The sequence below is a fragment of the Octopus sinensis genome, linkage group LG11, assembly GCF_006345805.1.
Source record: "Octopus sinensis linkage group LG11, ASM634580v1, whole genome shotgun sequence".
NCBI lineage: Eukaryota > Metazoa > Mollusca > Cephalopoda > Octopoda > Octopodidae > Octopus > Octopus sinensis.
The window spans coordinates 60,630,129-60,657,805 of NC_043007.1; the positions used below are offsets into that span (position 1 = coordinate 60,630,129).

General features: G+C 36.1%; 1 protein-coding gene across 3 annotated transcripts in view; it reads left to right on the forward strand.

Annotated features, from left to right (window-relative positions):
* Positions 1–27,677, forward strand: part of LOC115217129 (COP1-interactive protein 1) — a 59,362-nt gene that overhangs the window by 21,285 nt on the left and 10,400 nt on the right. For all 3 annotated transcript variants that reach the window (XM_036507547.1, XM_029786736.2, XM_036507548.1), the window contains exons 11-24: positions 80–197; positions 2,396–2,501; positions 2,874–3,099; positions 4,376–4,539; positions 5,948–6,244; positions 7,483–10,897; positions 12,990–13,180; positions 13,424–13,675; positions 14,194–14,340; positions 17,876–18,101; positions 20,940–21,044; positions 22,745–22,847; positions 24,204–24,274; positions 26,773–26,987. In XM_036507547.1, coding sequence (XP_036363440.1) covers positions 80–197; positions 2,396–2,501; positions 2,874–3,099; positions 4,376–4,539; positions 5,948–6,244; positions 7,483–10,897; positions 12,990–13,180; positions 13,424–13,675; positions 14,194–14,340; positions 17,876–18,101; positions 20,940–21,044; positions 22,745–22,847; positions 24,204–24,274; positions 26,773–26,987 — 5,636 coding nt within the window. The remainder of the gene's footprint in view (positions 1–79; positions 198–2,395; positions 2,502–2,873; positions 3,100–4,375; positions 4,540–5,947; positions 6,245–7,482; positions 10,898–12,989; positions 13,181–13,423; positions 13,676–14,193; positions 14,341–17,875; positions 18,102–20,939; positions 21,045–22,744; positions 22,848–24,203; positions 24,275–26,772; positions 26,988–27,677) is intronic.

Here is a 27,677-nt window from a genome sequence, read left to right on the forward strand (position 1 = left end):
TTATTTTGTGTTCACTTTTATTTTTCCTATTTCTATTTCTTTGGGTTTTTTTTTCTTCTCTATTTTCTGGATTCTTTAGATGACAAGATTCGAGAACTGAACAACCAAATTCGAGATTTGAAGAAGTTGCAAGACCAGTTGGATGAATATGACAACATTAAGAATCAATACGACCAATTAGTTGCTGATGCTGATAAGTATGTGTAGTTAGATCATTTGATAGATTGCTGTTTTATTATTATTATTATTGAGTGAAGGAGCAATGCATGCTATCAAAGTGACACTGGGGTGCAAATATACAAAGCCCAATATACCTTTCAGAACTACCCGTCTGATAAGGTTACACCAGGCACATGCATCACAACCACATGTGTATGACATGATTACCTTATGTCAAGATAAACAGCACATGACCTTCAGATCAAGTAGCCCATCCTGCTCAAAAGGTCCCTAAATAAAGTTTGTGTAAGAATGATGAACAAAACACCCATGTTTCCAGAGGTGAATTATTCAAATCCCAAAGAATTCCTTTCAACACATGTCTATGATGCTCCCCCACTGCTTGTGATCTGAGATGCACATATTGTCAGCCACTAAGGGACATACTCAACTGGTTATGGTCAAACAACTGACAATCAAATCTGTGGTATTGAACAATATTTTCTGTAGTCCATTATTATTATTAAGGTGGCAAGTTGGCAGAATCATTACAATACCAAAATGCTTAGTGGGATTTCATCTATCTTTATGTTCTGAGTTAAAATGCCACTGAGGTTGACTTAGCCTTTCATTTTTTTTCTTTTTTTTTTGAGGGGTGGGGAATAAAATAAATACCAGTTGAACACTGGGGTTGATGTAATTGATCTAACCCCTAAATTTGAAACCATTATTGTTAATTTTATCTATATCTACATCTAGCACACTATCTGGTATCTTATTGATTCTTTACAGATCACTTGTCTGTTATAAAACTTCAAGTGTTCAATTTTGTTTTTATCTGCTAGAATTCCGAGTTCATCATCAGCATTTAGTGTCCATTTTCCATTCTGGCATGAGTTGGACAGTTTGACTGGAGCTGGTCAGCCAAGGAACTGTCCAGATTCCAATTGTCTGTTGCGTGTTTTCTATGGCTGGATGCCCGTCCTAATGCCAACTACTTTACAATGTATGCTGGGTGCTTTTTACATGCCACCAGCACAGGTGCATTTATTCTGTAATTTTTGTGAGATATTGTATTTCAGTTATTTTGATATGTTGTCTTACTGTCAACATTTCCTTCATTGAAAAGCAAGGTAAACTGATACACATAAGATCAAGTATTCTATTTTAAGACACAAAGAAAAACAAATATTTGCTTGCGTGTGTGTGTGTGCACAAATCAAATCATGTTCACTGTTTTTTTTATGTCCACTCTTGCACTTTTGCATGTGTTGTTGCTTATTATTTATGGAGTCTTAGGTGGTAAGCTGGCAGAATTGTTAGTGTGGTGAGCAAAATGCTTAACAGCATTTTGTCAGTCACTACATTCTGAGTTCATATTCTGCCGAGGTCAACTTATCCTTTCGGGGCCAATGAATTAAGTCCCAGTGAAACACTGGGATTGATGTAATTAACTAGTTCCCTCCGCACAAAACTGCAGGCCTTGTGCCTTTAGTAGAAAGGATTATTGTTTGTGGAATCTGATGCTGACCATTTTTGTCTTCATTTCTGAATCCTTGATGATCGTACATCTTACTTGTTAATGTACAGCTCCAGTTGTAAGTAGGACATGTAAATGTTTAGTTGGAAGTTGCAGATCTAATTCTGAGTATGTCTCTCTTTTTTTGATAGTGACCTGTGTATTTCTCCACTATATCTCCACTCTCCAACAATGAGACTGCCAAAGGGAATGGCAAACAATAATGTCTTATATTTAGGAAGAACTAAAGTTACTTCCCTTCAAAATTCTTTTCATCATTTCTTTGCTTCCTACTATGGTATTACTGAGCATAGAATATCATACAAGGAAGATAAGAGTTAGACATATACAGTTCATATCTAACCTCTCTCAAGTGCTTCTGGTGTTGGTTCAAATGAGGATTTCTCTGTGAGTAATCCTATATTACTGGGTAACTGAAAGGATCTTCAGGGAACACTAATCTCTAAAGATTGTATGTGCCACTTGTATGGGGTTTCTATTTTACATCCATGCAGGAAAGTGGAAACAGAGTGTTTGGTATACAAGACTTCTGGTATCGAAGTTGATCTTGTGAATTAGAAATATTCTATTTTTGTGCTTTTCAAAGGATACAGAGAAATGAACTTGTAAACAGTGCCTCACAAATAAGAAGATACAGACAGAACATAGTGCAAGTTGTTGTATATTTGTTTATATTTATTCTATTTTTCTTTCTAGGGTGAAAAGTCAGCATGATGAACTTAAATTATTAAAATTGGAAAACACTTCATTAAAGAATGAAAATGCTGAAGTGTATGAAGAACTGAAGAAACTGAAGGAAGTAGTAAGTAAAAATTGGTAAAAAAATATCTAATGGTTAGTTGAGTTGATGTTTTGATTATTAACTATGTTCCACATTGGTTACTTTTTAGTTAGCACATGATATTGTATTTATAAGGTGGGATAAATTAATTACAAGATAATTGGCAATTAATTTTGCTAATTCTTAGCTAAGTGATGTGGAACAAGTAGAGTTCATACCCAAGGATAATTTTAATTAAAGTTGCATCCTTAAGCAAAGTGAATAAGACAGTCAACATTGAGATACCTGTTGACTTAGCCTATTTATATGTATCAATATTTGTAATTATTTATATAAATGCCTCACTGTTTAGAAAATGGTTGTGCTGTCACTGTGTCACCTCACATCTTTCAGAAATCACAACTGAAGGTGGCTCAGTTAGACCAAGTTAAGAACTTGAAGGAGCTACAATTAGAACAGAGGAAAAGTTCTAATCTCCAATTGCACTTGGATCACAAGCAGAAAATCTTGGATGAGACAATTCAGAGCAAGAATTTTACAGAAGACAATTTGGCAAAACTGAGAGAAATGTACGAAGTATTGAAGAGAGATCATGAAGAAACACTTGCATTTCAGTCAGGTGATTATAAATTTTATTTCTAAATGATCTAAGAGGGGACAGACAGACAGTCAAAAGAAACTGCCACAAACTCCACCTAAACACACAATTCTGTGAAATGGCTTTATGCAAAATTAAATTTGGTTTGGCAGTGTGGTAAGAAGTTTGCTTCCCAACCACATGGTTTTGGGTTCAGTCCCACTGCATGGTACCTTGGGCAAGTGTCTTCTACTATAACCTCAGGCTGCCCAAAGCCTTGTGAGTGGATTTGGTTGGCAGAAACTGAAAAAAGCTCATCATGTGTGTGTGTGTGTGCGTGTGTGTTCACCCACAACAGGTGTTAGTGTGTTTACATCCCTGTAGCTTAGTGGTTCTGCCAAAGAGACTGATAGAATAAGTACTAAGCTTGAAAACGAAATAATAAGTCTTGGGTTTGATTTGTTCAAGTAAAACCATTCAGTCTGGGCACAGTCAAATAACTGAAATGAGTAAAAGGTAAAAGATAAATCCCTGAAAGTAGATTTATATCTACCATTGGGTCAGTGATTGAAAATGTTATATAACTCCATAAAGACTGTTCAATTGGTAAAATACTCATTCACATAATTACCAAATTTGGTAGGCAGAAACTGAAAGAAACCTGTTGTGTTTGAGCTCAAAGAAACGTAGGAGAATGATTGCAGAAATATGAAAAAATAACAGTGAAGAATAATCATAATCCAAATCTCTTCATATATTCATCAAATAATACTGATTGTTTAATAATTACTGGATTATTATAGTAAAACTGTCCAGAACAAGATATCTGCAAATAATCAATAAAACAATTTGTTCTTATTTAGAATAAAAATATTTAATCATTTCATAATTTTAGCTTTTACTTGTTTCAGTCATTAGATTGCGGCCAAATGACTCGACTCCAGTATCTTTTTTCTTTAAAGCCTGGTACTTCATCTGTCAGTCTCTTTTGCCAAACCGTTAAGTTATGGGGATGTAAACACACCAACATCAGTTGTCAAGTGGTAATAAGGAACAGACACACACGATAGGCTTCTTTCAGTTTCCTTCTACCAAATCCTCTCACAAAGCTTTGGTCAGCCTGAGGCTATAGTAGAAGATACTTGCCCAAGGTGCTGCACAGTGAGACTGAACCCAGAACCATGTGGTTAGGAAGCCAGCTTCTTACCACACCATCACGCCTACAACTTGATAGTATCTTGGTGCACAGAAAGCAAGAAGTTTGTGGAGTAATGTAGATGATGGCTGTTAGTTAATAAGCTTTTTTTTTTTCTTTCAGAAAATCAACCAGCTGGAGAAAATATGAGTGTTGTAACAGACTATTTAATGACTGAATTGAAGACAGAACTGGACGATATCAAGACAACATGGATTGCTCCAGATATTCATGAGCAGTTAAAAATTGATCTCTCGAAACTCACATCTGAACGAGCCATCTTAGAAGTAAGATACTTTCTGAATGCGTTTGTTGTCGGAAGTATGTATACAGTTATATAGCTTCAGGTCTACCACAATCAGGCAGACATATGTCTGCTATTGAGAAACAATCTTTCTATGATGTTTCAATATGTCCCGCCTTTTTTAAGACTGTAGGATCTATCTGCTATTTTCTGTAGGTTAAGCTACCAAATAGAAAGCTTCCTTGTTGGCTCATATATAGTTGTATTAATCTGTAGCATGAACTTTGTTTAGATGGTGTTAACTTTTTCAAATCAACAGTTGAAAGCAGTAGCTGCTTAGAATGCAAGGATTGATATTCTACGAATTACATTACTCTACTGGTAGAAGACTGTAAGTATCTGATAACTTTCCAGATGCCCAGTTTTCAAGGAGGCTTGACCCAGGTTTGCAACTCCATCAAATATATGAGTAACTATGAAACAAACTTAGCAAAAGGCAACTAAACTACACTTAGCATTTAAGAATTTCTGAAGTTGCTACATCATCAGGGATAACATCTCAAGTGTCTCTGCAGATTGATTGTTGGGAGCAAGCACTTGTATCTGACATAGCAAGCACTTGCTCTTGGCACAAGAAACAAAAGAGCTTGTGTTTCAATTGAGTCAGATGTAACAAAGTATATTTGGGTTTAGGTGCAGGTGTGGCTATATGGTTAAAAAGTTTACTTTGGAACCTCGTGGTTTCAGGTTCAGTCCCACTGCATGATACCTTGGGCAAGTGTCTATTGCTATAACTCGCAATATGTGTATGTTTGTGTTTTCCTGTCTTGATGTCATACACTAGTTGTAAACCATCATGGCTTGGGGTTTTTGATGTTTGAAGGACTAGAGGAAATGTTATGTTACTTGGAAATGTGAGGGTTGGTGATGGAAAGAGCTTCCAGTTGTAGAAAATGTAATCTGGCACTCTGCCAGTTATGACAATGAGTGTTCCAGCTGATCAGATGAACAGAACAGCCTGCTTGTGAAATTAATGTACAAGCGACTGAGCATTCCACAGACATGCATACCCTTAACATAGTTCTTGGGGAGATTCAGTGTGACACAGAATGTGACAAGGCTGGCCCTTTGAAATACATGTAATACTCATTTTTGCCAACTGAGTGGACTGGAACCACATGAAATAATGTGTCTTGCTCAAGGACAAAACATGCCACTAGGAATCGAACTCACAACATTACGATTGTGAGTCAACTACCTTAACCAATAAGTGATTCAATGAATTTCATCTAACCCATGCAAGCATAGAAAAATAGATGTTAAAATGATAATGAAGATGCTGATAGTTGTCTTAGAAAATATAGACATTTTCTTTGATCATTCAAAATATAAATTTAATTGTATTTTATATGCAAGTGAGTGTGTGTTATAATTTTCATATTATATTTTAGTCCAAATTATTGAAATTACATGAAGAATCTCTAAATCTGAACTCCAACAATGACATACTGAAGAATCAGATTGAAAAGCTAAAAATTGAACAGGATAATGATCAGCGCCACATTTTGGATAAACAGCATACAATTGAAAAACTGAAGGAAGAGCTTGAATGTTTTTCTGCAAAGGAATCTAATTGGCAACAGGCTGAAACAAAATACAAATCAGAACTACAACAACAGCAAGCAAAGGTAGCTCAGATACAACAAGAGCTTTCTACTGTAAGCACTGAACTGAAATTAACAAATATGGTAAGTTTAGGGTACTTTAAAAATATTCATTTTATTTCCCTACATTTTTGTGTAGGGAAACAAGAAAACTTATTCTCAACACCCACTCACGATCCTCTGCCAGCATGTATTCAGTGGATCACCAGAGGTATTTGTATGACTTGTTGAAGTTATTATTATGAGGATGTATGAAGGCAGTACCATTACCACACTGGGTAAAATACTTAGTGGCATTTTGTCTATCTTTATGTTCTAGGCTCAAATGCTGCTGGGATCAACTTTGCCTTTCAGAGTTGATAAAATAAGGACCAGTTGAACACTGGGGTCGATAAAATAAGGACCAGTTGAGCACTGGGGTCGATAAAATAAGGACCAGTTGAGCACTGGGGTCGATAAAATAAGGACCAGTTGAACACTGGGGTCGATAAAATAAGGACCAGTTGAACACTGGGGTCGATAAAATAAGGACCAGTTGAACACTGGGGTCGATAAAATAAGGACCAGTTGAACACTGGGGTCGATAAAATAAGGACCAGTTGAACACTGGGGTCGATAAAATAAGGACCAGTTGAACACTGGGGTCGATAAAATAAGGACCAGTTGAACACTGGGGTCGATAAAATAAGGACCAGTTGAGCACTGGGGTTGATAAAATAAAGACCAGTTGAACACTGGGGTTGATAAAATGACCAGTTGAACACTGGGGTTGATAAAATAAGGACCAGTTGAACACTGGGGTCGATGTAATCAACTCAGCCCCACCTCAAGTATTGTTGGCCTTATATCAAAATTGGAAACCATTATTATAAGGATGTATCAAATCGGTGAATTCACAGAATGGCTAGTGTGAAAAAAATTCTTTGAGGCATTATGGCTCTTTACAGTCCATGTTCAAATCCCACTTAGGTCAGCTTTGCCTTTCATCCCTCCAGGCTCAATAAAACAAGTTACTAGTCATGTTCTAGATCAATAGTATCAACTAAGCCCCTCCTCTCAAAATTGCTAGCCTTGTGACTTAATTAGAAACAATTATAATATGGATGGATGAAATACTTGAAGTGATCACAATTTTCCAAATGTGTAATTGAACAGTTGTGTTTCTTATTTCAGAAAAAACATTGTGTTTATTATATGAGATCTTCAGCTTATTGCTCTGTAATACAGTATCTTAGTCACAGCTGTCAATTATTATTTAATGTTAACTTGAAATATTATTGTCTGGTTTGTTATTCTACTCAAGGTGGTTTTTATTTTTGTAGCAAGTTGAATCTGATACAAAGAGCAATGAAAACAGGCGCCAGACACTGATTATGTCTATGGATTCTTTGAAATGTGAGAAAAAATCTCTACAACAGAAATTTCTCTCTGAAAAGGCTGCACTGGAAGAAGAGATAAAAAATCTTTCTACTCAACTGGAATCGGCAAAAGAAGAATTTTCTGCTGAACAGCAAAAGTTGATGTCAGATAATGAAAATAGTTTGCTTGAAAAGCAGGAGCTGGAACGTCAACTTGGTGTTGAACAAAGGCTCCGTGAGAGTGCTGAGAAAATATTGGTCTCTCAACGGGAGGAAGCTGCAAAAGAGCTTGCTGATAATGTTGATATTTTAAAGACTGATATTAAGAAATATGAACAAGAAGTAAATAGCTTACAGTGTACAATCCGTGAGAAGACAAAAGAGTTTGATTCTCAGATTGAATCACATAAAACAATAAAATTTGAATTAGAGCGCAAAATCACAAAATTAGAATCCCATGTGAGCACAAGCAATCAAGAGAATATCACACTTCAAACAGAATTAAAAGCTATGGAAGAAACAATACTGGGACTAAAACAAACTACAGTGAAGCTGAATGATAAACTTAGCAAAAGTGATCATGAGAAGACACAGCTACATGAAAAAATACAAGATGTCGAAAATAAACTTGCTGAAGCTATTAGTGAATCTCAGCATTGGATGAAAAAGAACAGCACAGAAAAGGAGGACTTTGAAGCCAAACTAAACACTTTGTTACAAGAGAACAGTGAGATTTTAGAAACGAGTAAAGTTGTCCAGGAGAAGTTGTCAGAGCAGTTGCGGTTGTCATCAGAAGAGAATTCTCTATTGAATAATAAACTTCAAGAATTAATGGATCAAACTGAGGATATGAAAACTGATATAAAAGAGAGATCGGATGAAAATGAGTCTCTTCAGGACCAGTTAAGCCAACTCCAAAATCTGTATAAAGACTTACAAGAACAAAATGACATTCTAAATAACAACTGTACCAAAACTCAGAGTCAGTTAACTTTAAAAGAGACTGAATGTATTGAATTTGAAAAGAAACTCACCAACATACAGGCAGAGAAACTAAAAATGGAAGAAAAACACTCGAGTGAATTGGGAAGTACTCGGCAAGCTTTGTCTCAAGAGATTATCAATTTGAATCAACAAATTGAAAAGAAACACCTGCTGTTGGAGGAATCAAAATCTTCTTTACATAACTTTTCTGAGAAAATTTTCCATGCCATTAAGCCCAATGTTTTGACAGAAGATCTAGAATTACCCACTGATCTTAATGATGTGATCAGCTTCTTGCATCAGAAAGTGTATCAGTGTGTTGAGGAAACTTCGAATGAGCGTGAATGTTTACAGAATCAGCTTAGTTCTCAGTCAGTAAATCTTGAGGAAATGAAGCAGAACTTTGATAGTCAGTTAAAAGTTCATGAGGAATCTTATGCAACTTTGGAAAATCAATTTAAAAACAATGTCTGTGAACACAGAGAATTGCAAGATAAACTAGCTAAACAAGAAAAAGCACTTGAAGAGCATATAATTGTCAAGCAGTCATTGGAAGAAGCCAAAACTGCCTTAGAAAATCAACTCTTAGATAAAGAACAATATTTTAAAACAGAGCTTGACTGTATCAGGGCAAAACATGAAACTATAGAATCACAGTTGGAAGAAAATACATCCATTAAGAAGGATCTAACAGAACAGATTGAGGAACTTACAAGAGAAAAACAGAACATTTTAGAAAAGTTGGAACAAGAAACTGCAAATTCCAAAGAGATTGCAACTGGTTTAAAATCTGAACTAGAAACTGTGAAACAAAGTGCCATTGAACAAGAAAGTAAATTTAAGGGTGATTTTGAAGAACTAACCAAACATTATACATTACTGATGGAGGAGAAACATATGGAGTCCCTTAAAGAAGTGGAACAAGTCAATGTACAACTTTGTGACAAGGACAAGAGAATCTGTGAATTATCAGATGTCTTAACAGGGAAATCTTCACTTATTGAGGAATATCTAAATTCAAATAATGAACTGACACAAATTGTTACCAGCTTGAAAGAGAACGTTTCTGAGAAAGAAACTGAGACTAATTTACTGAAAAAGGAGTTAGAAGAAAAATCAGGCACCATCAGTGAGAAAGATGCTAAACTTGATGAACTTACTTCTCTTGTTGGAGAGATGCAACAGAAGGTCTCAGAAATCTCTCAGAAACACGTTTCTGAAATTGGAAAATTGCAAGAAAATCTCAAAGTGGAATATGATGAAAGAATCTCTTCTATTACAAGTGAATATGAGAATAAGATAACCAGCGATTATGTGTGTAAGTCTTTGATGGAAATAAAAGAAAAAGAACATTCAAAGGAATTGGAAACTGCTAAAGAAACACTACATCATGAATACAACCAGAAGAGTTACTGCCTTATTGAAGAATATGAAAAGAAATTAAAATCTGTCTCGGAGGACTTTGAGAAAAAATTATCCTCTGATTATGTTGCAGTTGGTGAGATTAATGAACAAAATAAAAAACATATCCAAGAAGTTATACAAATAAAAGAAAAACTTGAAGAATATGAAGGGAAAATAAAATTCCAGGATGAAGAACATAAAGAAGCTTTGCAAAAAGTAATGGTAGAATTTCAGGAAAATATCTCCAAAAATTATATCTCAAACGAAGTGTTTGAAGCTAAGCTAAAAGATGAGACCATAAAGTATACAGAACTTGAACAGAAATATGTTGAAGAAGAAGAGAAATTACAGATAGTATTGAAAGAACATGAGGAAAAATTAGCTCAAGTTACTTTGAATTATGAAGAGAAAATAGCTACTGACTTTGTACCTCAACAAACATTTGAATGTGAACAAGAAAAGCATGTTACAGCCCTTCTAGAACAACAAACTTTATATCAAGAGAAGCTTGAGTCACTTAATGAAACACACAAGATTTCCATTGATAAAAAAGCGGTTGAATTTGAAGATAATATTGCAACTAATTATGTGGTGAGATCTGATTTTGAAGATGTCCAAGCTAGGCTAAGTCAGAAGGAAAAAGAGTTCTCTAAACAACGAGCTGAATATGATTTAGTTGTTGCTGCTTGTGACAAAGTCAATGAACAGTATGAGACATCAGTAAAGACATATGAGAAAAAGGTCACAGAAATGTGTAAGAAAATTGAAAGCCGAAACAAGCAAATTGAATGTCTTCAGGAACAAATTGCAGAGATGACAGTAAAAGCTGAACGGGAATACAATGAAATGAAGAGAGAGCAGAGCCAAAATCTGAGTGATAAAGATGAAGAAATGAAAACTTACAAACAAGAAATGGTGAAAATACAAAGTGCTTATGAAGATGAGATTACCAAGTGTAAATCACTGGAGGAACAGATAAACAACTTGAAAGGTAACCATAATAATGTGATATCTTCTTAACCCTTTAGCATTCAGATTACTCTATGAAATATAATACTTATTTATTCACAATGTTTTGAATTACTCATGCATTATCCCATTGCTTCAAGATTTTGATGATGTGCTTGTATATTTTTAGAATAACATTGTTGTGCAGATGAGAGAGGCCAGATCTGGTCAGTTTGAATATAAAGTATATTAGGGCCTGATATGGCTGGATTAAATATTAAAGGGTTAAAAAAAGAAGTTTAGCAGGATGAAAACTAACTTCAGACAATATTAATATGGTAAGGAGGCGCATGGCTCAGTGGTTAGAGCGGCGAGCTTACGATCGTGAGGTTGTGAGTTCGAATCCCGGACCGGGCTGTGCGTTGTGTTCTTGAGCAAAGCACTCTATTTCACGTTGCTCCAGTTCACTCAGCTGTAGAAATGAGTTGCAACGTCACAGGTGCCAAGCTGTATCGACCTTTGTCTTTCCCTTGGATAACACTGGTGGCGTGGAGAGGGGAGGCCGGTATGCATGGGCGACTACTGGTCTTCCATAAAAACAACCTTGCCCAGACTTGTGCCTCAGAGGGTAACTCTCTAGGTGCAAACCCATGGTCACTCATGACCGAAGGGGGTCTTTAAGATCAGCTAATATTAATATTACCATCATTATCATTGTTTGATGTCTGTTTTCCGTGCTAGCATGGGTTGGACAGTTCAACCGGGGTCTGGGAAGTCGGGAGGCTGCACCCGGCTCCAGTCTGATCTGGCAGTGTTTCTACAGCTGGATGCCTTTCCTAACGCCAACCACTCCGTGAGTGTAGTGGGTGCTTTTTACGTGCCAGGGGAGGCTGGCAGTGGCCATGATACCTTCTACTCTTTAAGGAAGGACAGAATAATACTAGTTGTTGTATTGATATTTCCATCCTAGTATTAGTTGTCTGGGCTATCAAATTTACACTTTCTTTTTTAATTAATTACACTGAATGGAAGGTGTGCATGTACCTCTCACAACTTTTCAGACAAGAATATAGTGACAACTGTGGTTGGTGTCTGCTTTGAAATCTTACGGGTTAGTGTTTTTGAAGGAAAACATGGACCTGAAATAAAATTTAATAGTGTGTGCTTCTAAGCGTAGAAGGATAGCATTTAGTGTATTGTATAATAATACCTGTTGATGTTGACAAGATGAAGATATGGTAAGAGAAGTGGAAACTTTGAATGTGTTTAGGTGAAGAATATTTTAGAGTTAGTAAATTTACTAACTCTAAAATATTCATTATAGTAGCAGAAAGGAACCATGTCTCACTAATGGGTCTAAGGTTTAGTGTGGTGTGTTGAAAAATTGAAGGCTTGTCAGTGTATAATGTTTGAATATGTGGTACCACTGTGTCAGATATATGAATAATATAGAGATTTGGGTATGGAATAAGGCAGTGAAATGATAGAATCATTAGCATGCCAAACATAATGCTTAGCAACATTTCATCTTTCTTTACATTCTGAGTTCAAATTCTGCCAGTCAACATTGCCTTTCATCCTTTTGAGGTTGATAAAATATGTAGTAGATGAGCACTGGGGTAAATGTAATCGAAATTGCTGGCCTTGTACCAAAATTTGAAACCAATATACAAGTTCACATATGGAATTAAAGATGCAGTTATTTTCATAGATGGAAAGTGTACTTAAAGGCTACAGAATAGTGGACATGAACAAATGAACAAGTTTGTTTCACAGTCATCTGGTTCTTCGGGCTTTATCCCAGCAGCATTGAGCACTGTCATCTCAAACCTTGAGAGTAAAATTGAGTTGATAAAAATTGTATAGAAACCTTATGGACTGTACCTGTAATTCACGATTGCCAAACATTGTCATAGAGTATCATATTGAACTTACTTGATAATTACATTTTTTGTCTGTGGAATACTCAGTAAGTATTTATATGAAATATAAATGGGGACTGATTGTGAAACAGATATGCTGAGACAAGAAAAGTTAGATTCCTTAAATTTGAATAATTGCTTTTAACATTTACTCACTAACAATGACTTTCATGTTATGCTTTCTTTATTACAAATATTATCTTTTTTGTAAAGATTCCCATTCTGAAGAATTGACTTTATCACAAACCAAGTGGGAGAAACTTAATGAGACTCAGTGTGCTAACTTAAGCAACTATGAGAAAATTGTGACTGAGAAAGAACATCAGGTTGCAGGCATTAAACAGCAACTGTTGACTGAAAAGGAAGCCAACGCTGAGCTTGAAAAACATCTTGCTTCAAGCAAGGTAAGTTTATTTGATTCATCTCTCTTTAGAAAAGATTCATTTGTTTGATTTTTCAAAAAAAAAAACCTTTTGATTCCTGGTGAAATTGGTGCAGTGAATGTAAATCGTTTTCAGTGGTTGAGAAGATTGAGGCTTGGTTGTATCATGTTAACATGCAAGAAAGGTTGAGTGGAAATTAAAAAAAAGCAGTGTTTCAGTTCGTATTATCATCTTTATTATTACCAATATTGATGTTATCATTAGGAAAACCATCGAGAAGAGATTAAGAACCTAAATAGCATCATAAATGAAGCAAGAGAAGAGTACCAGCAGCTGAAAAAGAAGATCAGCAGCACTGAAGTTTTTTTCCATAGCAGAGAACAAAAGTTAATCACAGATCACACCAAGACTTTGTCCAAGGCTGAAGAAATGAATACTTCTTTGGCCAGTCGCTTACAGATTTCCCACAAAGAGTTAGCGATATTTAAAAAGAAGCATGAAAATATATCTGCTGAGGTAATTTTTTTCTTCTTTTACTGAGTTTCGGTCATTGAACTGTAACCATGGGAGTATATCACCTTTACCAGCTTCTTAACTAATTATAACTTGCATAACTTATAAATCATATATTCCCCTTACAAAACTAATTTGAAATATCTTTCAATAAGTGTGTGATGAAACATACTAAATTTGTTTTTGACTTTTGGCTTTTTTTTCACAAAATATATTTGGTAAATAGGTCTTATGCAACGTTAGATATCCCAGAAAATATGGTAAGTATTGGATACCAACAAAATATTCATCTGTTGTCCAGTGCTGACATTACTCTTTCTACAGCAGTCATCTATACTCTCTGTTAGTAGTCAGAAGTACTGGGTTGTTGAAGGTTAAATGTCTTAGTCATATACTTTACCTGTCAAGTGGATTTTACAGTATATTTTCGACCCAATAATCTGTAGGCTATAGTAAATATACTGTATGAAAACAAAACACAACACTGTTTTCAATATTTCAACTGTTATTTTTTTCTCCAGGTGGAAAATATCAAAGAAGAACTCAAGACAACCAAACTAGAGAAGCAGGCTGTTGTTACTAAATTACAAGACTATGAAGTGTTTTATCTACAGAAAGAAGAGGAATTCTCTGACGTAAAACACAAACTTGAAATGGAAGTAACAAAGGTAGTAGCTGAGTGATTAATAAGTTGTACTCCTGTATTAGGTTTTGTCATTGCAGTTCTTTTGTTTGATTGGTTTTTTTTTTAACCAAGCTGTTGTATAGTTCATCAGTATTGTTGTATTGCTAGATAGGTTTTGTTTATGCTTTGTAAACATTTATGTTACATAATTGGAAATGTTGTTTGTCTTCCCCATACACACATTTATATGGGCATGTCTGCTTGAAATTCATGGGTGTGTGTAAAGTTTTTCTGTGTGTGGTTGTGAGTTGCATAATTAGTTGGGTCTGTGGGCTATTGGTAAAGGTTTCCTCTTAATATAGTGTATAAGGTGGCAAGCTGGCAGAATTGTTAGCATGCTGGGTGAAATGCTTAGTGGTATTTCATCTGTTTTCATGTTCTAAGTTCAAATTCTACCAAGGTCAACTTTGCCTTTCATCCTTTTAGGAGCAATAAAGTAAGTACCAGTTGAGTACTGGGGTCAATGCAATCACTGCAATCAACTTACCTCCTCTGCAAAATTTGAATTCAATATATTGTATTGAAAATATGTTGACTTGGAAAAAACCTTTCATTTCTGTAGGCTAAACCTACATTTGTTAAACTCAATATTGCAATCTAACTAAATATACATCAACTTTGTCTCCCACTATTAACTGCACTGTATTATTTCTACCTTGTGGCGCCAATTAACATTTGACTGACTGATTTGCTTAATCAAGTTTCTGGTTATGGACTGAACCCTAGGCCAGTAACGTGATACGAACCACCAACTTTTGGATACTTCTCTGATATCTCTATTCATTTACTGACTATAAGCTTAGTGCACCAAAGTGTGCTTCTATGATTGAAACCTGTACTTGTCTTGATGTGAAATGAAACTTGGCAGAATACATTCCAATTTCCTGGAGCATTAGGTTTCTGAAGCACCAAACACTGTTAGATATTGCTTAACTTTGCTGTGTAACCTTGCTGTTCTGCTGAGAGACCACAGTTTGTTAAAAAAAATTATCTGATTCCTTTCTTGTAAGGTAAGAAGCATTTCTTATTTAACTGTAAGTTCAGTATAGCTGTTGGCTTCAGCGGAACCTGATGAGAGGAAATGGTTTAGAAACTAGTGGTTCAATACCATTTTGCTGACAAGTTGAGATATACTGAAGATTCATTCCATAGCAAGAGGAATATAGTTCAGATATACTTTTATAATAGAATGCCATTCAACTACATTGATGTTATTGGTTGACGCACACATGTAACTGAGTATCTACCAGAGCTAATTGGAGATAGAGATTTGTGGCATAGCATCACAAGATGCATCTCAGTTGTAAACACTTAAAGAAGAATGCTTTCTTGTGCTAGATTTTAAAATTTTCATGTTTGTTGTAATGAGTATTTGTCTTCATAAAAATACTGTGAATAGAACATTGGTACTTGCTTGTAGTTTACCCAAAACACGTGAAAAAAAAATTTAGTTATAAACATACACCTACACATAAACAATTAAAACTGCTTGGGTTTGATATACAATATATATATATACACCTGTATATATGTAAATAGAAAGAAGCAAGGATTGAAAATTTTCAAATGATGAATACTCAAGTATAAATATATAGATATTTATATATTAACAGAGCAAACTTACACAGAGTAGAAAAGTAAAGGGGAGAAGGTATGGTGTTACAAGTCCAACAGCTGTTTCTGGAGAGGGCTTAGAGTTACTTCATAATGTTGGCAGATGCAATTCACCAAGTGTTTTCTATATTGGGAATCTCTGGATCTCATCTGTTGACTCTTTACACCCAGACATATACACATGAGTTCATACTTTGTTTTACATATTTAATAAGTTTAAAGCCCTTTCAATTAGCAACCAACCACTCTAACAGAGAAAGCCAAAGACATCTTAAAATACTACCACCAAAACAGTTAATACTTTGGGTGTGTAGCCCCAAGAGGTGGTACTCTAGTATGGCCTTAACCACAATAGCTGAAACAAACTAAAGAAATATCTGTACATTCATATCAGTTTTATATTTTAGATCTCTTCAACTATTGACTATTCTGTGGAATGATGAACTGTGGGGGATATAGAGAAAGGAACACTAATATAAAGACATGGTGTTGGTGTAGTAGTAGTAGTAGTTGTAGTAGTAGTAGTAATAGCAGCAGTAGTAGTAGTAGTCGTCGTTATCCGTTGGTCTTGAGAGGCCATGGATCTGCGCCAGAAAGAAATCATGTCAGCTGCTGATAGCGGTGCAGCATTTGTTGTGGCTGTACAGGCCCACACAGGAATGACAGTGCTCTCTCCTAGCATAAAGCTTCCTATCTCAGACATGTGAGCATGCACACAACAGCCAAACACCACATCGCTGGAACTGTAAAGTGCACAGTTCTATACAAGGATTTTTGTACTTTTTTCATAAACTAGGGGATGGCTACTGACGTTAAACTTAAGGATTATATAATGTACAAGTATAAAGAAAGAATTAAAGAAAAGAGGATTCATTATATTCAATGTTATCGATAATATCGAGTGGAAATAGAGGGGACTGTAGTTCCGCAGTGCCTATACATGAGCTGCCACTGCTCCATGTATCACTGCCATAAAGTAGTGTGCTAAGGATGCATGCTTTATAGACAGCAATTTCGGTGTTAGCAGCCAGTTTTTTGTTTTCCCAGACTCTCTTTATGAGCCTGGAAAATGTGGAGGATGCTTGTTCAATTTACCTGTTGTTCTCAGGGTCCAGGGAGAAGTCATCAGCAATGGTAGAGCTGAGATAGGTGAATTGATGGACTACCTCCAGCTTGTAAGTTGTTGATGGTGGTGGGGTACTTGACACTTTGGCCCATTACTTGCATCTTCTTCAGACTGAATTCCTGATGGGCCTTTGAAAGTTTGTCCACGAGGTGCTGCATTTGCTCTTTAGAGTGCACTGTCAGTGCTGCGTCATCTGCAAACAGCATTTCTCTGACAAGTACCTGATGCACCCTGGATTTTGCTTTCAGCCTCAACAGACTAAACAGTTTGCCACTTCGTGTGGAGGTAAACACAATCAGTTGATGTCCCAAATGCATGTTTTGGCATGACTGCAAAGAAGATGCCAAACAGGGTGGGGGCAAGCACGCAGCCCTGCTTCACGCTGCTATGTCAGTACAAAACCAGGTTATGTCAGATCAGTTATTTTCAGTTGATAGGAAGTTGACAGTAATAGGGAACGTAGTAGTTTTAATTTTTATTTTCACTAAGAATTTATTAAAAAAATCAGTTGTAGTTAGGCCTTACATGACATATTGCAAATAATGCTGAACAAGATAGACACAGAACTGCAAAGAAATTCAAGTGTATAAATATCAATGATGAATTTATGTATGTGTACTCATGTATATAATGTGTGTGTGTTTGTATGTTCACACAAGTAATCTTTCAAAATGCAATTCAAAAAGGAAAAAAATTGTACAATGCATTATTGTCCAAAAGCTGCAGGAAAATTGTTTCAAAGCCTGGCAACTTCTTATCAGACCCTTTGTATTTTCAGCTCAATGAGAAATATTCAGAGTCTCGGTTTGAAACTGAGAACCTTGAGAAATTAATAAAACACTACAAGACACACGAACATAACCTCCTTGCCAAGGTGAATGAGCGTGATGCTGAAGAAAAGAAGAATAATGAACGATTGATGAAGAAAGTGATGGAGTTAGAGAAAGAGAAATACTCATTCTCGGAGATACTGAAGAAAGAGCAGACTAAATTCCAAGAAACTTGTATGATTATTATGATTATTATTATTATTATTATTATTATTATTATCATCATTATTATTATTATTATTATTATTATTATCATTATTATTATTATTATTATTATTATTATTGTTGTTAGACAACAAGATGAGCATGGTGCATTTTGCAATAGATTGTTTATTTAACAGCTTCACCAATATTTCAACAGATTGTCTTCAGGTTCAAAATGTAAAATGAAAATAACTGCAGAAACACTGAAATTCAAAATATAAATGAGAAAATCCTGCATTGCTACAGTTTTCACTTTCATAACTGGTAAAAGGAAAAAGAAGAAAGAAAAAATAGGAAAAAAATATTTAGTTAAACAGTTTTGTTTAAATGTAATGAAATTCACCTGTCATTTTATTCATTCCTCCAGGGCATGATGTAAGTAATTCACTACACTTTCAGTCCTCAAAATGCATGATGACAAATATATTTGTGAATTACTAACATCATGTCCTGAAAGAATGAATAAAATGATGGACGAATTTCATGACATTTACACAAAAACTGTTCAGCTAAATATTTTTTTTTTTTCTTTTATCAGTTATCAAAATAGCAATACAGGATTTCCTCATATTTTGAATTTTTGTGTTACTGCGGTTATTTTCATTTTACATTTTGAGCCTGAAGAAGACAGATGATCTGTTAAAATACTGTTCAAACTGTTAAATAAACAATCTATTGCAAATCGCATCATGCTCTTCTTAGTGTCTATTTATTATTGTAAAGAGTTATGTCAATCTTTTATAAATTATTATTATTATTATTATCATTAAGGCGAAAAACTGGCAGAATCGTTAGCATGCTGGACAAAATGCTCAACGGTATTTCACCCGTCATGTTCTGAGTTCAAATTCCGTAGTGGTCAACTTTACCTTTCATCTTTTCGGGGTCGATAAATTAAGTACCAGTGAAACACGGGTTCATGTAATCAACTAGTCCCCTCCCCATAAATTTCAGGACTTGTGCCTTTAGTAGAAAGGACTATTATTATTAAGGCAGTGAGCTGGCAAAATCGTTAGCATGCTTGGCAAAGTGCTTAGTGGTATTTCATCCTTCTTTACGTTCTGAGTTGAAATTCTGCCTAGGTAGACTTTGCCTTTCATCATTTTGGGGTCAATACAATTGACTAGTCCCCCTCCCCCGAATTTCAGGCCTTGTACTTATAGTAGAAAGGATTGTTATTATTATTATTATTGGGGAGAGGAGGAGGGTAGCGAGCTGGCAGAATCGTTAGCATGCTGGGCAAAATACTTTGTGGTATTTTGTCCGTCCTTATTTTCTGAGTTCAATTGCTGCAGAAGTCTACTTTATCTTTCATCCTTTCAGGGTTGATAAAATAAGTACCAGTCAATATAATAAGCTCCAGTTGAGCACTGGATCAATGTAATCAACTTGCCCATTCCACTGAAATTGTTGGCCTTGTTCCAAAATTTGAGACCATTATTATTATTATTAGTAGTAGTAGTAGTAGTAATAGTAAGGAGGCAAGCCGGCAGAATTGTTAGCATGTCAGGCAAAATGCTTAGCAGTATTTTGTCTGTATTTATGTTCTGAGTTCAAACTCTGTTGGGATCGACTTTGCCTTTCATCCTTTTAGTCATAAAAGTAAGTACCAGTTGAACACTGGGGTTGATTTAATCAACTTAGCCCCTCCCTTGTGTCAAAATTTGAAACCATGATTATTATTATCATAATTATTGATATTAGAATGTCAGACAAAATACCTATTGGAACATCTGATTCTTTACATTCCGAGATCAAATCCTGTCAAAGTCAACTTTGCCTTTCCTCCTTTGTGCCAGTCAAGTCCTATAATAAATGCGACTAACTCCAACCCCCAAAATTTGAGGTCTTGTCCCTGTGTTGGAACTAATTATAGGGTTAGAAGATAAACCTGAGCACTAATGACTGTTTCATACTGTTGTTTTTTTGTTTTTTTTTCTTCCTATGTTTGGTCTTCAGAAAAGGCATGTTAAAAGTGAGGTTAGAAATAGTTACAATTTATACACACACACATACACACATTTGGGTTATCTCAATTTCCAGATCTGTGGATGATTCTTCTATTTTAATGAGAGCCATATCATCCATAGGAGCTGATACTTCAGTTAAGTGTCACATTTACTGTGACACACAACTTGTTAGTCACATTAGTTGAAACAGTATTCTTTTACTTGTTTCAGTCATTTGACTGTGGCCATACTTGAGCACTGCCTTGAATTTCTTTTTTTTTAGTCAAATAAATCAACTGTAGGATTTTTTTTAAAGCCTAGTACTTATCTTATTGGTCTCTTTTGCTGAGCCACTAAGTTACAGAGATGTAAACACACCAACACCAGTTGTCAAGCGATGAGGGGAGGACAGACACACACACATAGATATATACATATCTATATATATATATATATATATGGGGGGGGGCTTTCAGTTTCCGTTTACCAAATCTACTCACATGGTTTTGGTCGCCCTAAGGCTATAGTAGAAGACACTTACCCAAGGTGCCACACTGTGGCACTGAACCCAGAACCATGTGGTTGAGAAGCAAGCTTCTTACCATACACCCATGCCTAGATACAAGATTAAATGCTTGGCATCCTTATAAAAATCTCCCTTTTGAATTTAAATTTAAACCATTCACTACAGCACTCTGAAGGAGATATGAATTTTGACCCTTCAACTAGTTGCTCATCACTCTAGGAACCTGAGTAGCTGTGAATTTCAATAAGGTACCTTCATAAATATAAAGCTCTATTGTTATTTTAAGAATTGGACCATATTCTCAACACTTATTTTACTGTGTTTCATTTCCAGATAAAGAATGTAAAGATATGAAGAGAAAAATTGTGATATTAAATGAACAGCTTGAGAAGGCAGAAATGGCATTGTTTAACACTTCTCAATCACCAAACTGGGCCAGTAAGTATGTGTGGCTTGTTTTACTTATCAACATTTACTGAGATACTCATCATGTCAATCTCATTAACCTAGAAACAGTTTTGGATTAATGTTTAGTACTATCTTTGTGGTCTTAAATTTTAATTGCACTAATGGAATATGTACATTATAGCTGGGAAAATTTACTAAAATTCTTTCCTGAGGAATATTGTCAACTGTTTGCAAATCATCAAAGTTTTTAGCTCCAGCTCTGTAATGAAGTAATAGTTTCAAATAGAAGAGTTCTACTTGTAACAGATGGACAGAGTATACTCTATCGAGCATCTCTGCTATTTCTTCTGGTTGTCTTGTTCTTCTTCACCAAATCCATGACTGTCACATAACGTTTAGAGGAGTTGCCATGTAGGATAACAAGTTAACTGGCTAATTGTAATACCAGTGCCTGTTCTGGCACTGTTTTTCTATATATTACTGGCAGGGAGATGATTTACTGCTATTTCTAGCAGTCAGACATCCATCACTGATAGACCAAGGAAGTTCAAAATCACATGACCTAGTGGTCTTGGTGCTGAAGGTGGCAGAGATTTATCTCCCTGCAAGTGCTAGAAACAAGATTGCATTTTGCACTAAAAGCCAATATGAGAGTTTCTCTCATGGTAGCTATTGCAGTATAGTTTGTTCTAATACAGTGGTTCCCAAATTTTTCAGGCTGCCACTCCCTTAGTTTTAAGGCCACATTTCTAGTGCCCCCCCTCTCACCTTCACAGACAGAGACCATTTCTGCAACAAATTCAAAACAACAGTATTTCACAAATAAAGCTTAACCTAATTACCCCTTTATTTTGTTTGCTTTTTTTTTACATCCATTGTCCCATTTTGGTCACCCCAATATTGTCCCATTTTTCTTCAAACCTGCCCCCTGGATCTTTCCACTGCCCACTTTGGGAACCACTGTCTAATAGAACATCCACATTTAAGTGGGGATAAATAATTTACTTCTGGTCAGTCAAGTATAAATAATTGATGTTGTTCATCAGGTAAATCTGGTACTTTTAGAATACAGATTAAACCAGATTTACAGCAGTAACCAAAATCACAATTAGCCACTGTTCCTCCTAGTGCACTTTTCTATGAACATTAATACATTACAATGATAGCATCTCACATCCATTAAGTCATACCACAACTACGACAGGTTACATTGACAGCCAATTCCAGTATCAAGTCCATGTCATATTGTCTTGCAACATTCAACAGCTGTTTTGACAATTTTATTTGTCCTACGATCCAAGGTACTTTGAATAGGCTGGAGCTGGTTATGTGAAGCTGGTGTAGGATACACCATGGATTCACTTTGTCAGGTCTTCGCAGTCACAGCATATCTCCCGAGATCTCGGTCTTTCGTCATTGCCTCTGTGTGGCCCAACGTTTGAAGGTCATGCTTGACCACCTCATCCCATGTCTTCCTGGGTCTACCTCTATCCCGGATTCCTTCAACTGTTTGGGAGTGGCACTTCTTCACACATCTCTCCTCATCCATCCTTAGTACATGACCATACCAGTGCTAGAAGATTAAAAAAATTATTATTTGAAAATCATTTTGCTCTGAAGATAGCATGTGATGGGTTATGGTTAGACTTAGAAACACAGTTCGTATTGTAACATAGATTAGTCATAACATGAACAGTTTTGTTTTGGTAATTTTGTCTTTTAAATTTTAGATGACTCTTTGGAATGTGCCTCAAGCACATTAAATAAAGTTCCTTATGATCTGAGGTCCAGAAGCAGTAACAAGATGAAAGATTATAACTTATCACCAATAAGGTTGGTTGGCTCAACGTTTGATTATATCACTCAAGTTTATTTCTATCTACAGCTTAGGATGTACAGTAGTTCATAGAATTTTCATCAATGATTTACAGTCCAGCTTGGGATACTTTTATGTTGCTAATGCAAGTGCATTGGATATTAGCATAATCGTTAAACCAGCTTTTATTCTCTCATACACTCTCACAAACTCCATCCACCTGCACTCCCTGTTCTCTTGTCCTCATTCACTTCTACTCACTGAGTGTCCTTGTTGTGGCACCAGGGTCCACTTTGATGCCTCATCACCACTATTTCATCTTTTTCCAGCTCCATTACACTCACTCCCACCCTCTCTTCTAAAATGTTAGTATCCATGTAGATGTAGCTCCTCTGCTGCAAAAAACCTTTTCTTTTCTGTGTCCCCTTCTCTCATATTTAATCCCTCCTATAAATCCACCTCCTTCTCTACTGAAGTCTCACTCAATTAAAGGGACTTTAGTCTTTTAAGCTGCATTACAATCTCACTAGTACTGGTGCCACAACAAGAGCACTTATTACTTGCTGTAAACTGACAGATATTAGGAAGGGCATCCAGCCATAGAAACCATGCCAAAGCAGACTTTGGAGCACAATTCAGTCCTTGGACCTGTCAGATCCTGGGAAACCATCCTGTCCATGCCAGTGTGGAATATAGATGTTATGTGTTGATGCTTGATAATGACTAGAACACCAGGTAAGATATTTCAGTATTTACTGACATGCCCTTGACTTCTGAGTTCATATTAGAGCAAGGTCAATTTTACCATTAATTCTTCTAGAATTAATAAAGTACCATTCAAGCACTGCGATTTATTTAACTGACTCTTTCTTCCAAAATTTGTGGTTCTATGCATCGTCACCATCATTGTTTCATCATTCACTTTTCCATGCTTGCTTGGGTTGGCTGGAGTTTATTGAGGCAGATAAGTTTTGGTGCATGACTTTTGGCCTGCCTTGTATATTTACACGTTTTCACAGAATACTTGAAATGAACAACATTCGTTTACAACAATCAGGCATTGTCAAGATAAAAAGACATAAACACACATTCACATAAATGCATATATATGATGAGCATCTACCAAATCCACTCACAAGGCTTTGGTCAGCCTGGGGCTACAGTAGAAGACACTTGCACAAAGTGCCATGTGGTTGGGAAGCAAACTGCTTAACCAGACAACCATACCTGCATCTCTTGTCCATGTAAGAATGTGTCTTAATTTTTTGTCATTTCCTATGCGTTTCCTTTATTTTTTCCATTTGATATATAAGTAAGGTTATTCACCACAACATTTTAAACAGTTGATGTATTAATTATTTAATCTCTTCCAGTGTGTATAGTACTTCAAGCATAAAGTCATTTGCTTCTAATGCCTCTACTTCATCAAGGACACCAGTACCTTGTAAGTATCCATTTACTCAGACTAATTGCTCAATTGTTATTTCCCTTCCTTTCATCACTCTTCTGGGTGAAAGAGAATTGATGAAAAGAATACTGAAACTAAATAAATCCTTCATAAACACACCCTTGTTCTCCGTTTATTTTTTTGTGTATAGCTTAACAAAAGCTATAACTGGTGATACCATAAGAACAACAGCTCTCGCTTCACATATTGAAGTAAACAAAAAAAATCAATGGAAAACAAGAGTATGTTTATGAAGGATTTATTTAGTTTCATTTGGTTGGACACATCTGGGTGAAAGCAATAGGTCATCTTGCTCTTAGGAGAAATCCCGACTAACTGGAAGTTCTCTTCACTGCAGACCAGCTCACTAGCTAACCCACAGCAAAGTTCCTGTCTACAATTCATCTGTTATAAGTCCTTGAGCAGTACCCTACAATACCAAAAATATACTTGACTATCCACTATCAGAGTTCAGTATAGTATTTTTGATAGTTGAAACCCCATTTGATTTTTTTGATGTACTTGACTCAATAGGTTTCCTCAAGCACAGCAGGTCGCCCTATAAAAATCAAATGGAAATTGTAGTTGTGATACCTGTGCCGGTGGCATGTAAAAAGCACCATCCGAATGTGGCTGATGCCAGCGCCGCCCTGACTGGCTTCCATGCTGGTGACATGTAAAAAGCACCAACCGATCATGGCCGTTACCAGCCTCCCCTGGCACCTGTGCCGGTGGCACATAAAAAGCACCCACTACATACATGGAGTGGTTGGCGTTAGGAAGGGCATCCAGCTGTATAAACTCTGCCAGATCAGACTGGAGCCTGGTGCAGCCTCCTGGCTTCCCAGACCCCAGTCAAACCGTCCAGCCCATGCTAGTATGGAAAACGGACATTAAACGATGATGAAACCCTAGATTATACAAAAGTTAGCCAAAAAAAAATTCCATTGTCTGGAACTATTCCTCTTTTGGTTCACCTAAATTAGGCATGGGTAACCTTTATTGAAAAGTGGATTGCATGAGACATGACTCATCAGGTGGGTCACACTAAAAATTTCAAGGTTATTTTTCATTGGACATTCAATTCAGAAAGTCCTGCAGATTGCTCTTGGCTGATCTAAATATTGGATGCCTTGATACTTTTGTCAGTCAGCAGATTTCACTGTATGCTAAGGTGCTGGTGCACTGAATGCAAGCTCATAAATTTAAGTCTTCTTACATCACAAAGCTGGAAATCTACCTGTTTATTGAGTCCCTAATAAACAGTTCAATTCCATGTTCTATAGCTTGAATGAGTCTGCTTGGTGGAGTAACAGCTCTTTCTCCAAAATATAACCGTAGGAAATTTTCAATTCACATCTGCAGACTATTTAAAATACCTCCTTGATTGCAACTTTCATGGAAGCAAACTCAAATATACACAAACACATGCATTCATCTTCTTTTCCATGATTGCATGAGTCAGACCGGAGTTCATTAGAGCAATTCTCTATGGTCAGATGCCCTTCCTGATGCCAACTACCACCTGTTTCCTGGTGAAGTAATAATCTCCCGGTCTACAAGACAATAACCAGCACAGGCATAGTTACACAAAGAACTGGAAACTAATTACACCATGTACATAAACAACAAGGTCATTGTTTATAGCCAGCGAACACACATGAAGATAGAGGAAAATATGAACTATCTCTTTCTCTTTCTCTCTCTCTCTCTCTCTCTCTTATACACACACAGTCTTTTTTCAGCTTACATCTACCAAATCCACACACAAGGCTTTGGTCAATCCAGTGCTATAATTGAAGACACTTGCCCAATGTACCATGCAGCGGAACTGAATTCAAAACCAAGTAGTTTCAAAGTGAATATCATATACTCACAGCTATGTTTGTGCTTACGTGTGGCCCAAAAACATGCTGTCTCTTTAATCTGCCTCTTCAACTGCAGCAACAACAGCAGCCCCTGAACCTAGCTACTTGCATACTATCTCCCACCAAAGCCCATGCATCTCTTCCAATAACCCAAATAGTCCAATCCACTTTTAGACCCTACACTAACCATTTCCATAATTTGTCACCCTCTGAAATTTTCTCCTACTCACTTTTTCTTGCAAAATAATATCTAAATATGAACATAAATCATATCAGTCTGACCAGTGTTGTCAGAAAGATAACACAGGCCATGGACACCGACCATTCCTTCAAAAACGAGAAAAACAATTACATCTATGTCATGTTGTTGTTTTTCAATAAGTCAAACAGACAGACTTTACACGTGATCACTTTTATTTACAATTCAGGATTACCCCCTCTCTCTCTCTCTCTCTTCCCCTCTGCGTACGCGCGCGATTAAAGGGACATAATCCAATGTTGCAATTCAGCTTTCTTGGAGAGCCAAAAGTTGTGAGAAAACAAACAACTTTGTTGAATCTTCTCTCAAAGCAAAAATCCAATTATCTGCAATGTCACAAAATCACTCTTGTTCCATTTTATTTTCAGCTGGCTGTGGCAAAATGTTTGCATGTGAGGATGAACCTAACACTTATGATTGGAGTCGGCTCACTGAAATTAAGCGACGAAACACTATGGTCCCTGCTCACCTTCGTTCAACATATCCTGCTGAGCTGCAGAACATTCCAAGTCCATTTAAAGCTGACATCACTCTGCCAAAATCTGCAAGCAAACGCAAGCGGAAGAGTCCTGTCAGTTCTCAGGTAACATACTCTATTCTACTATTGCCATTCCTTTCTGTTTCTCCTTTTGCTTTATAAATGTTCTTGCTGTTATTTTTCTGCTTCTTTTAGTCATTCCCTAGTTCTTTTTTTTTCTTTTTGTTTTAACTTCACAGTTTTTCCCTTCACCTGCAAATTTACCTTACACTAATTGCTTTCAATTTCCTACCATCTCCATTCCCTTTTCCTTGTATGTATGGGTGTGTATATATTCATTCTTATACTTAATGAAATCCTGGTTCTACTTTTGTTTCTGTGGAAGACAGATTCAATTGAGCACTGTAACACCAAGGCAATACTATATATTATGTTGTTGTACATATTATGTATGTGTGTACGTGCATATATATATATACACATTATTTGGCATTAGAAGGGGCATGTGTGTGTATGTACACATATATATATATGTGTTTATATATGTGTATATATATATATTTGTGTATATATATGTGTATATATACATGTGTATATATATATATGTGTATATATATATGTATATATGTATAATGTATATATATATGTATATATATATTGACATTAAGAAGGGCATCATGGTACCAGGAAGAGCATCCAGCTGTAGAAACCATGCCAAATCAGACTGGAACCCAGTGCAGCTCTCCAACTCATCAGCTCCAGTCAAATCATCTAATCCATGCCAGCATGGGAGAG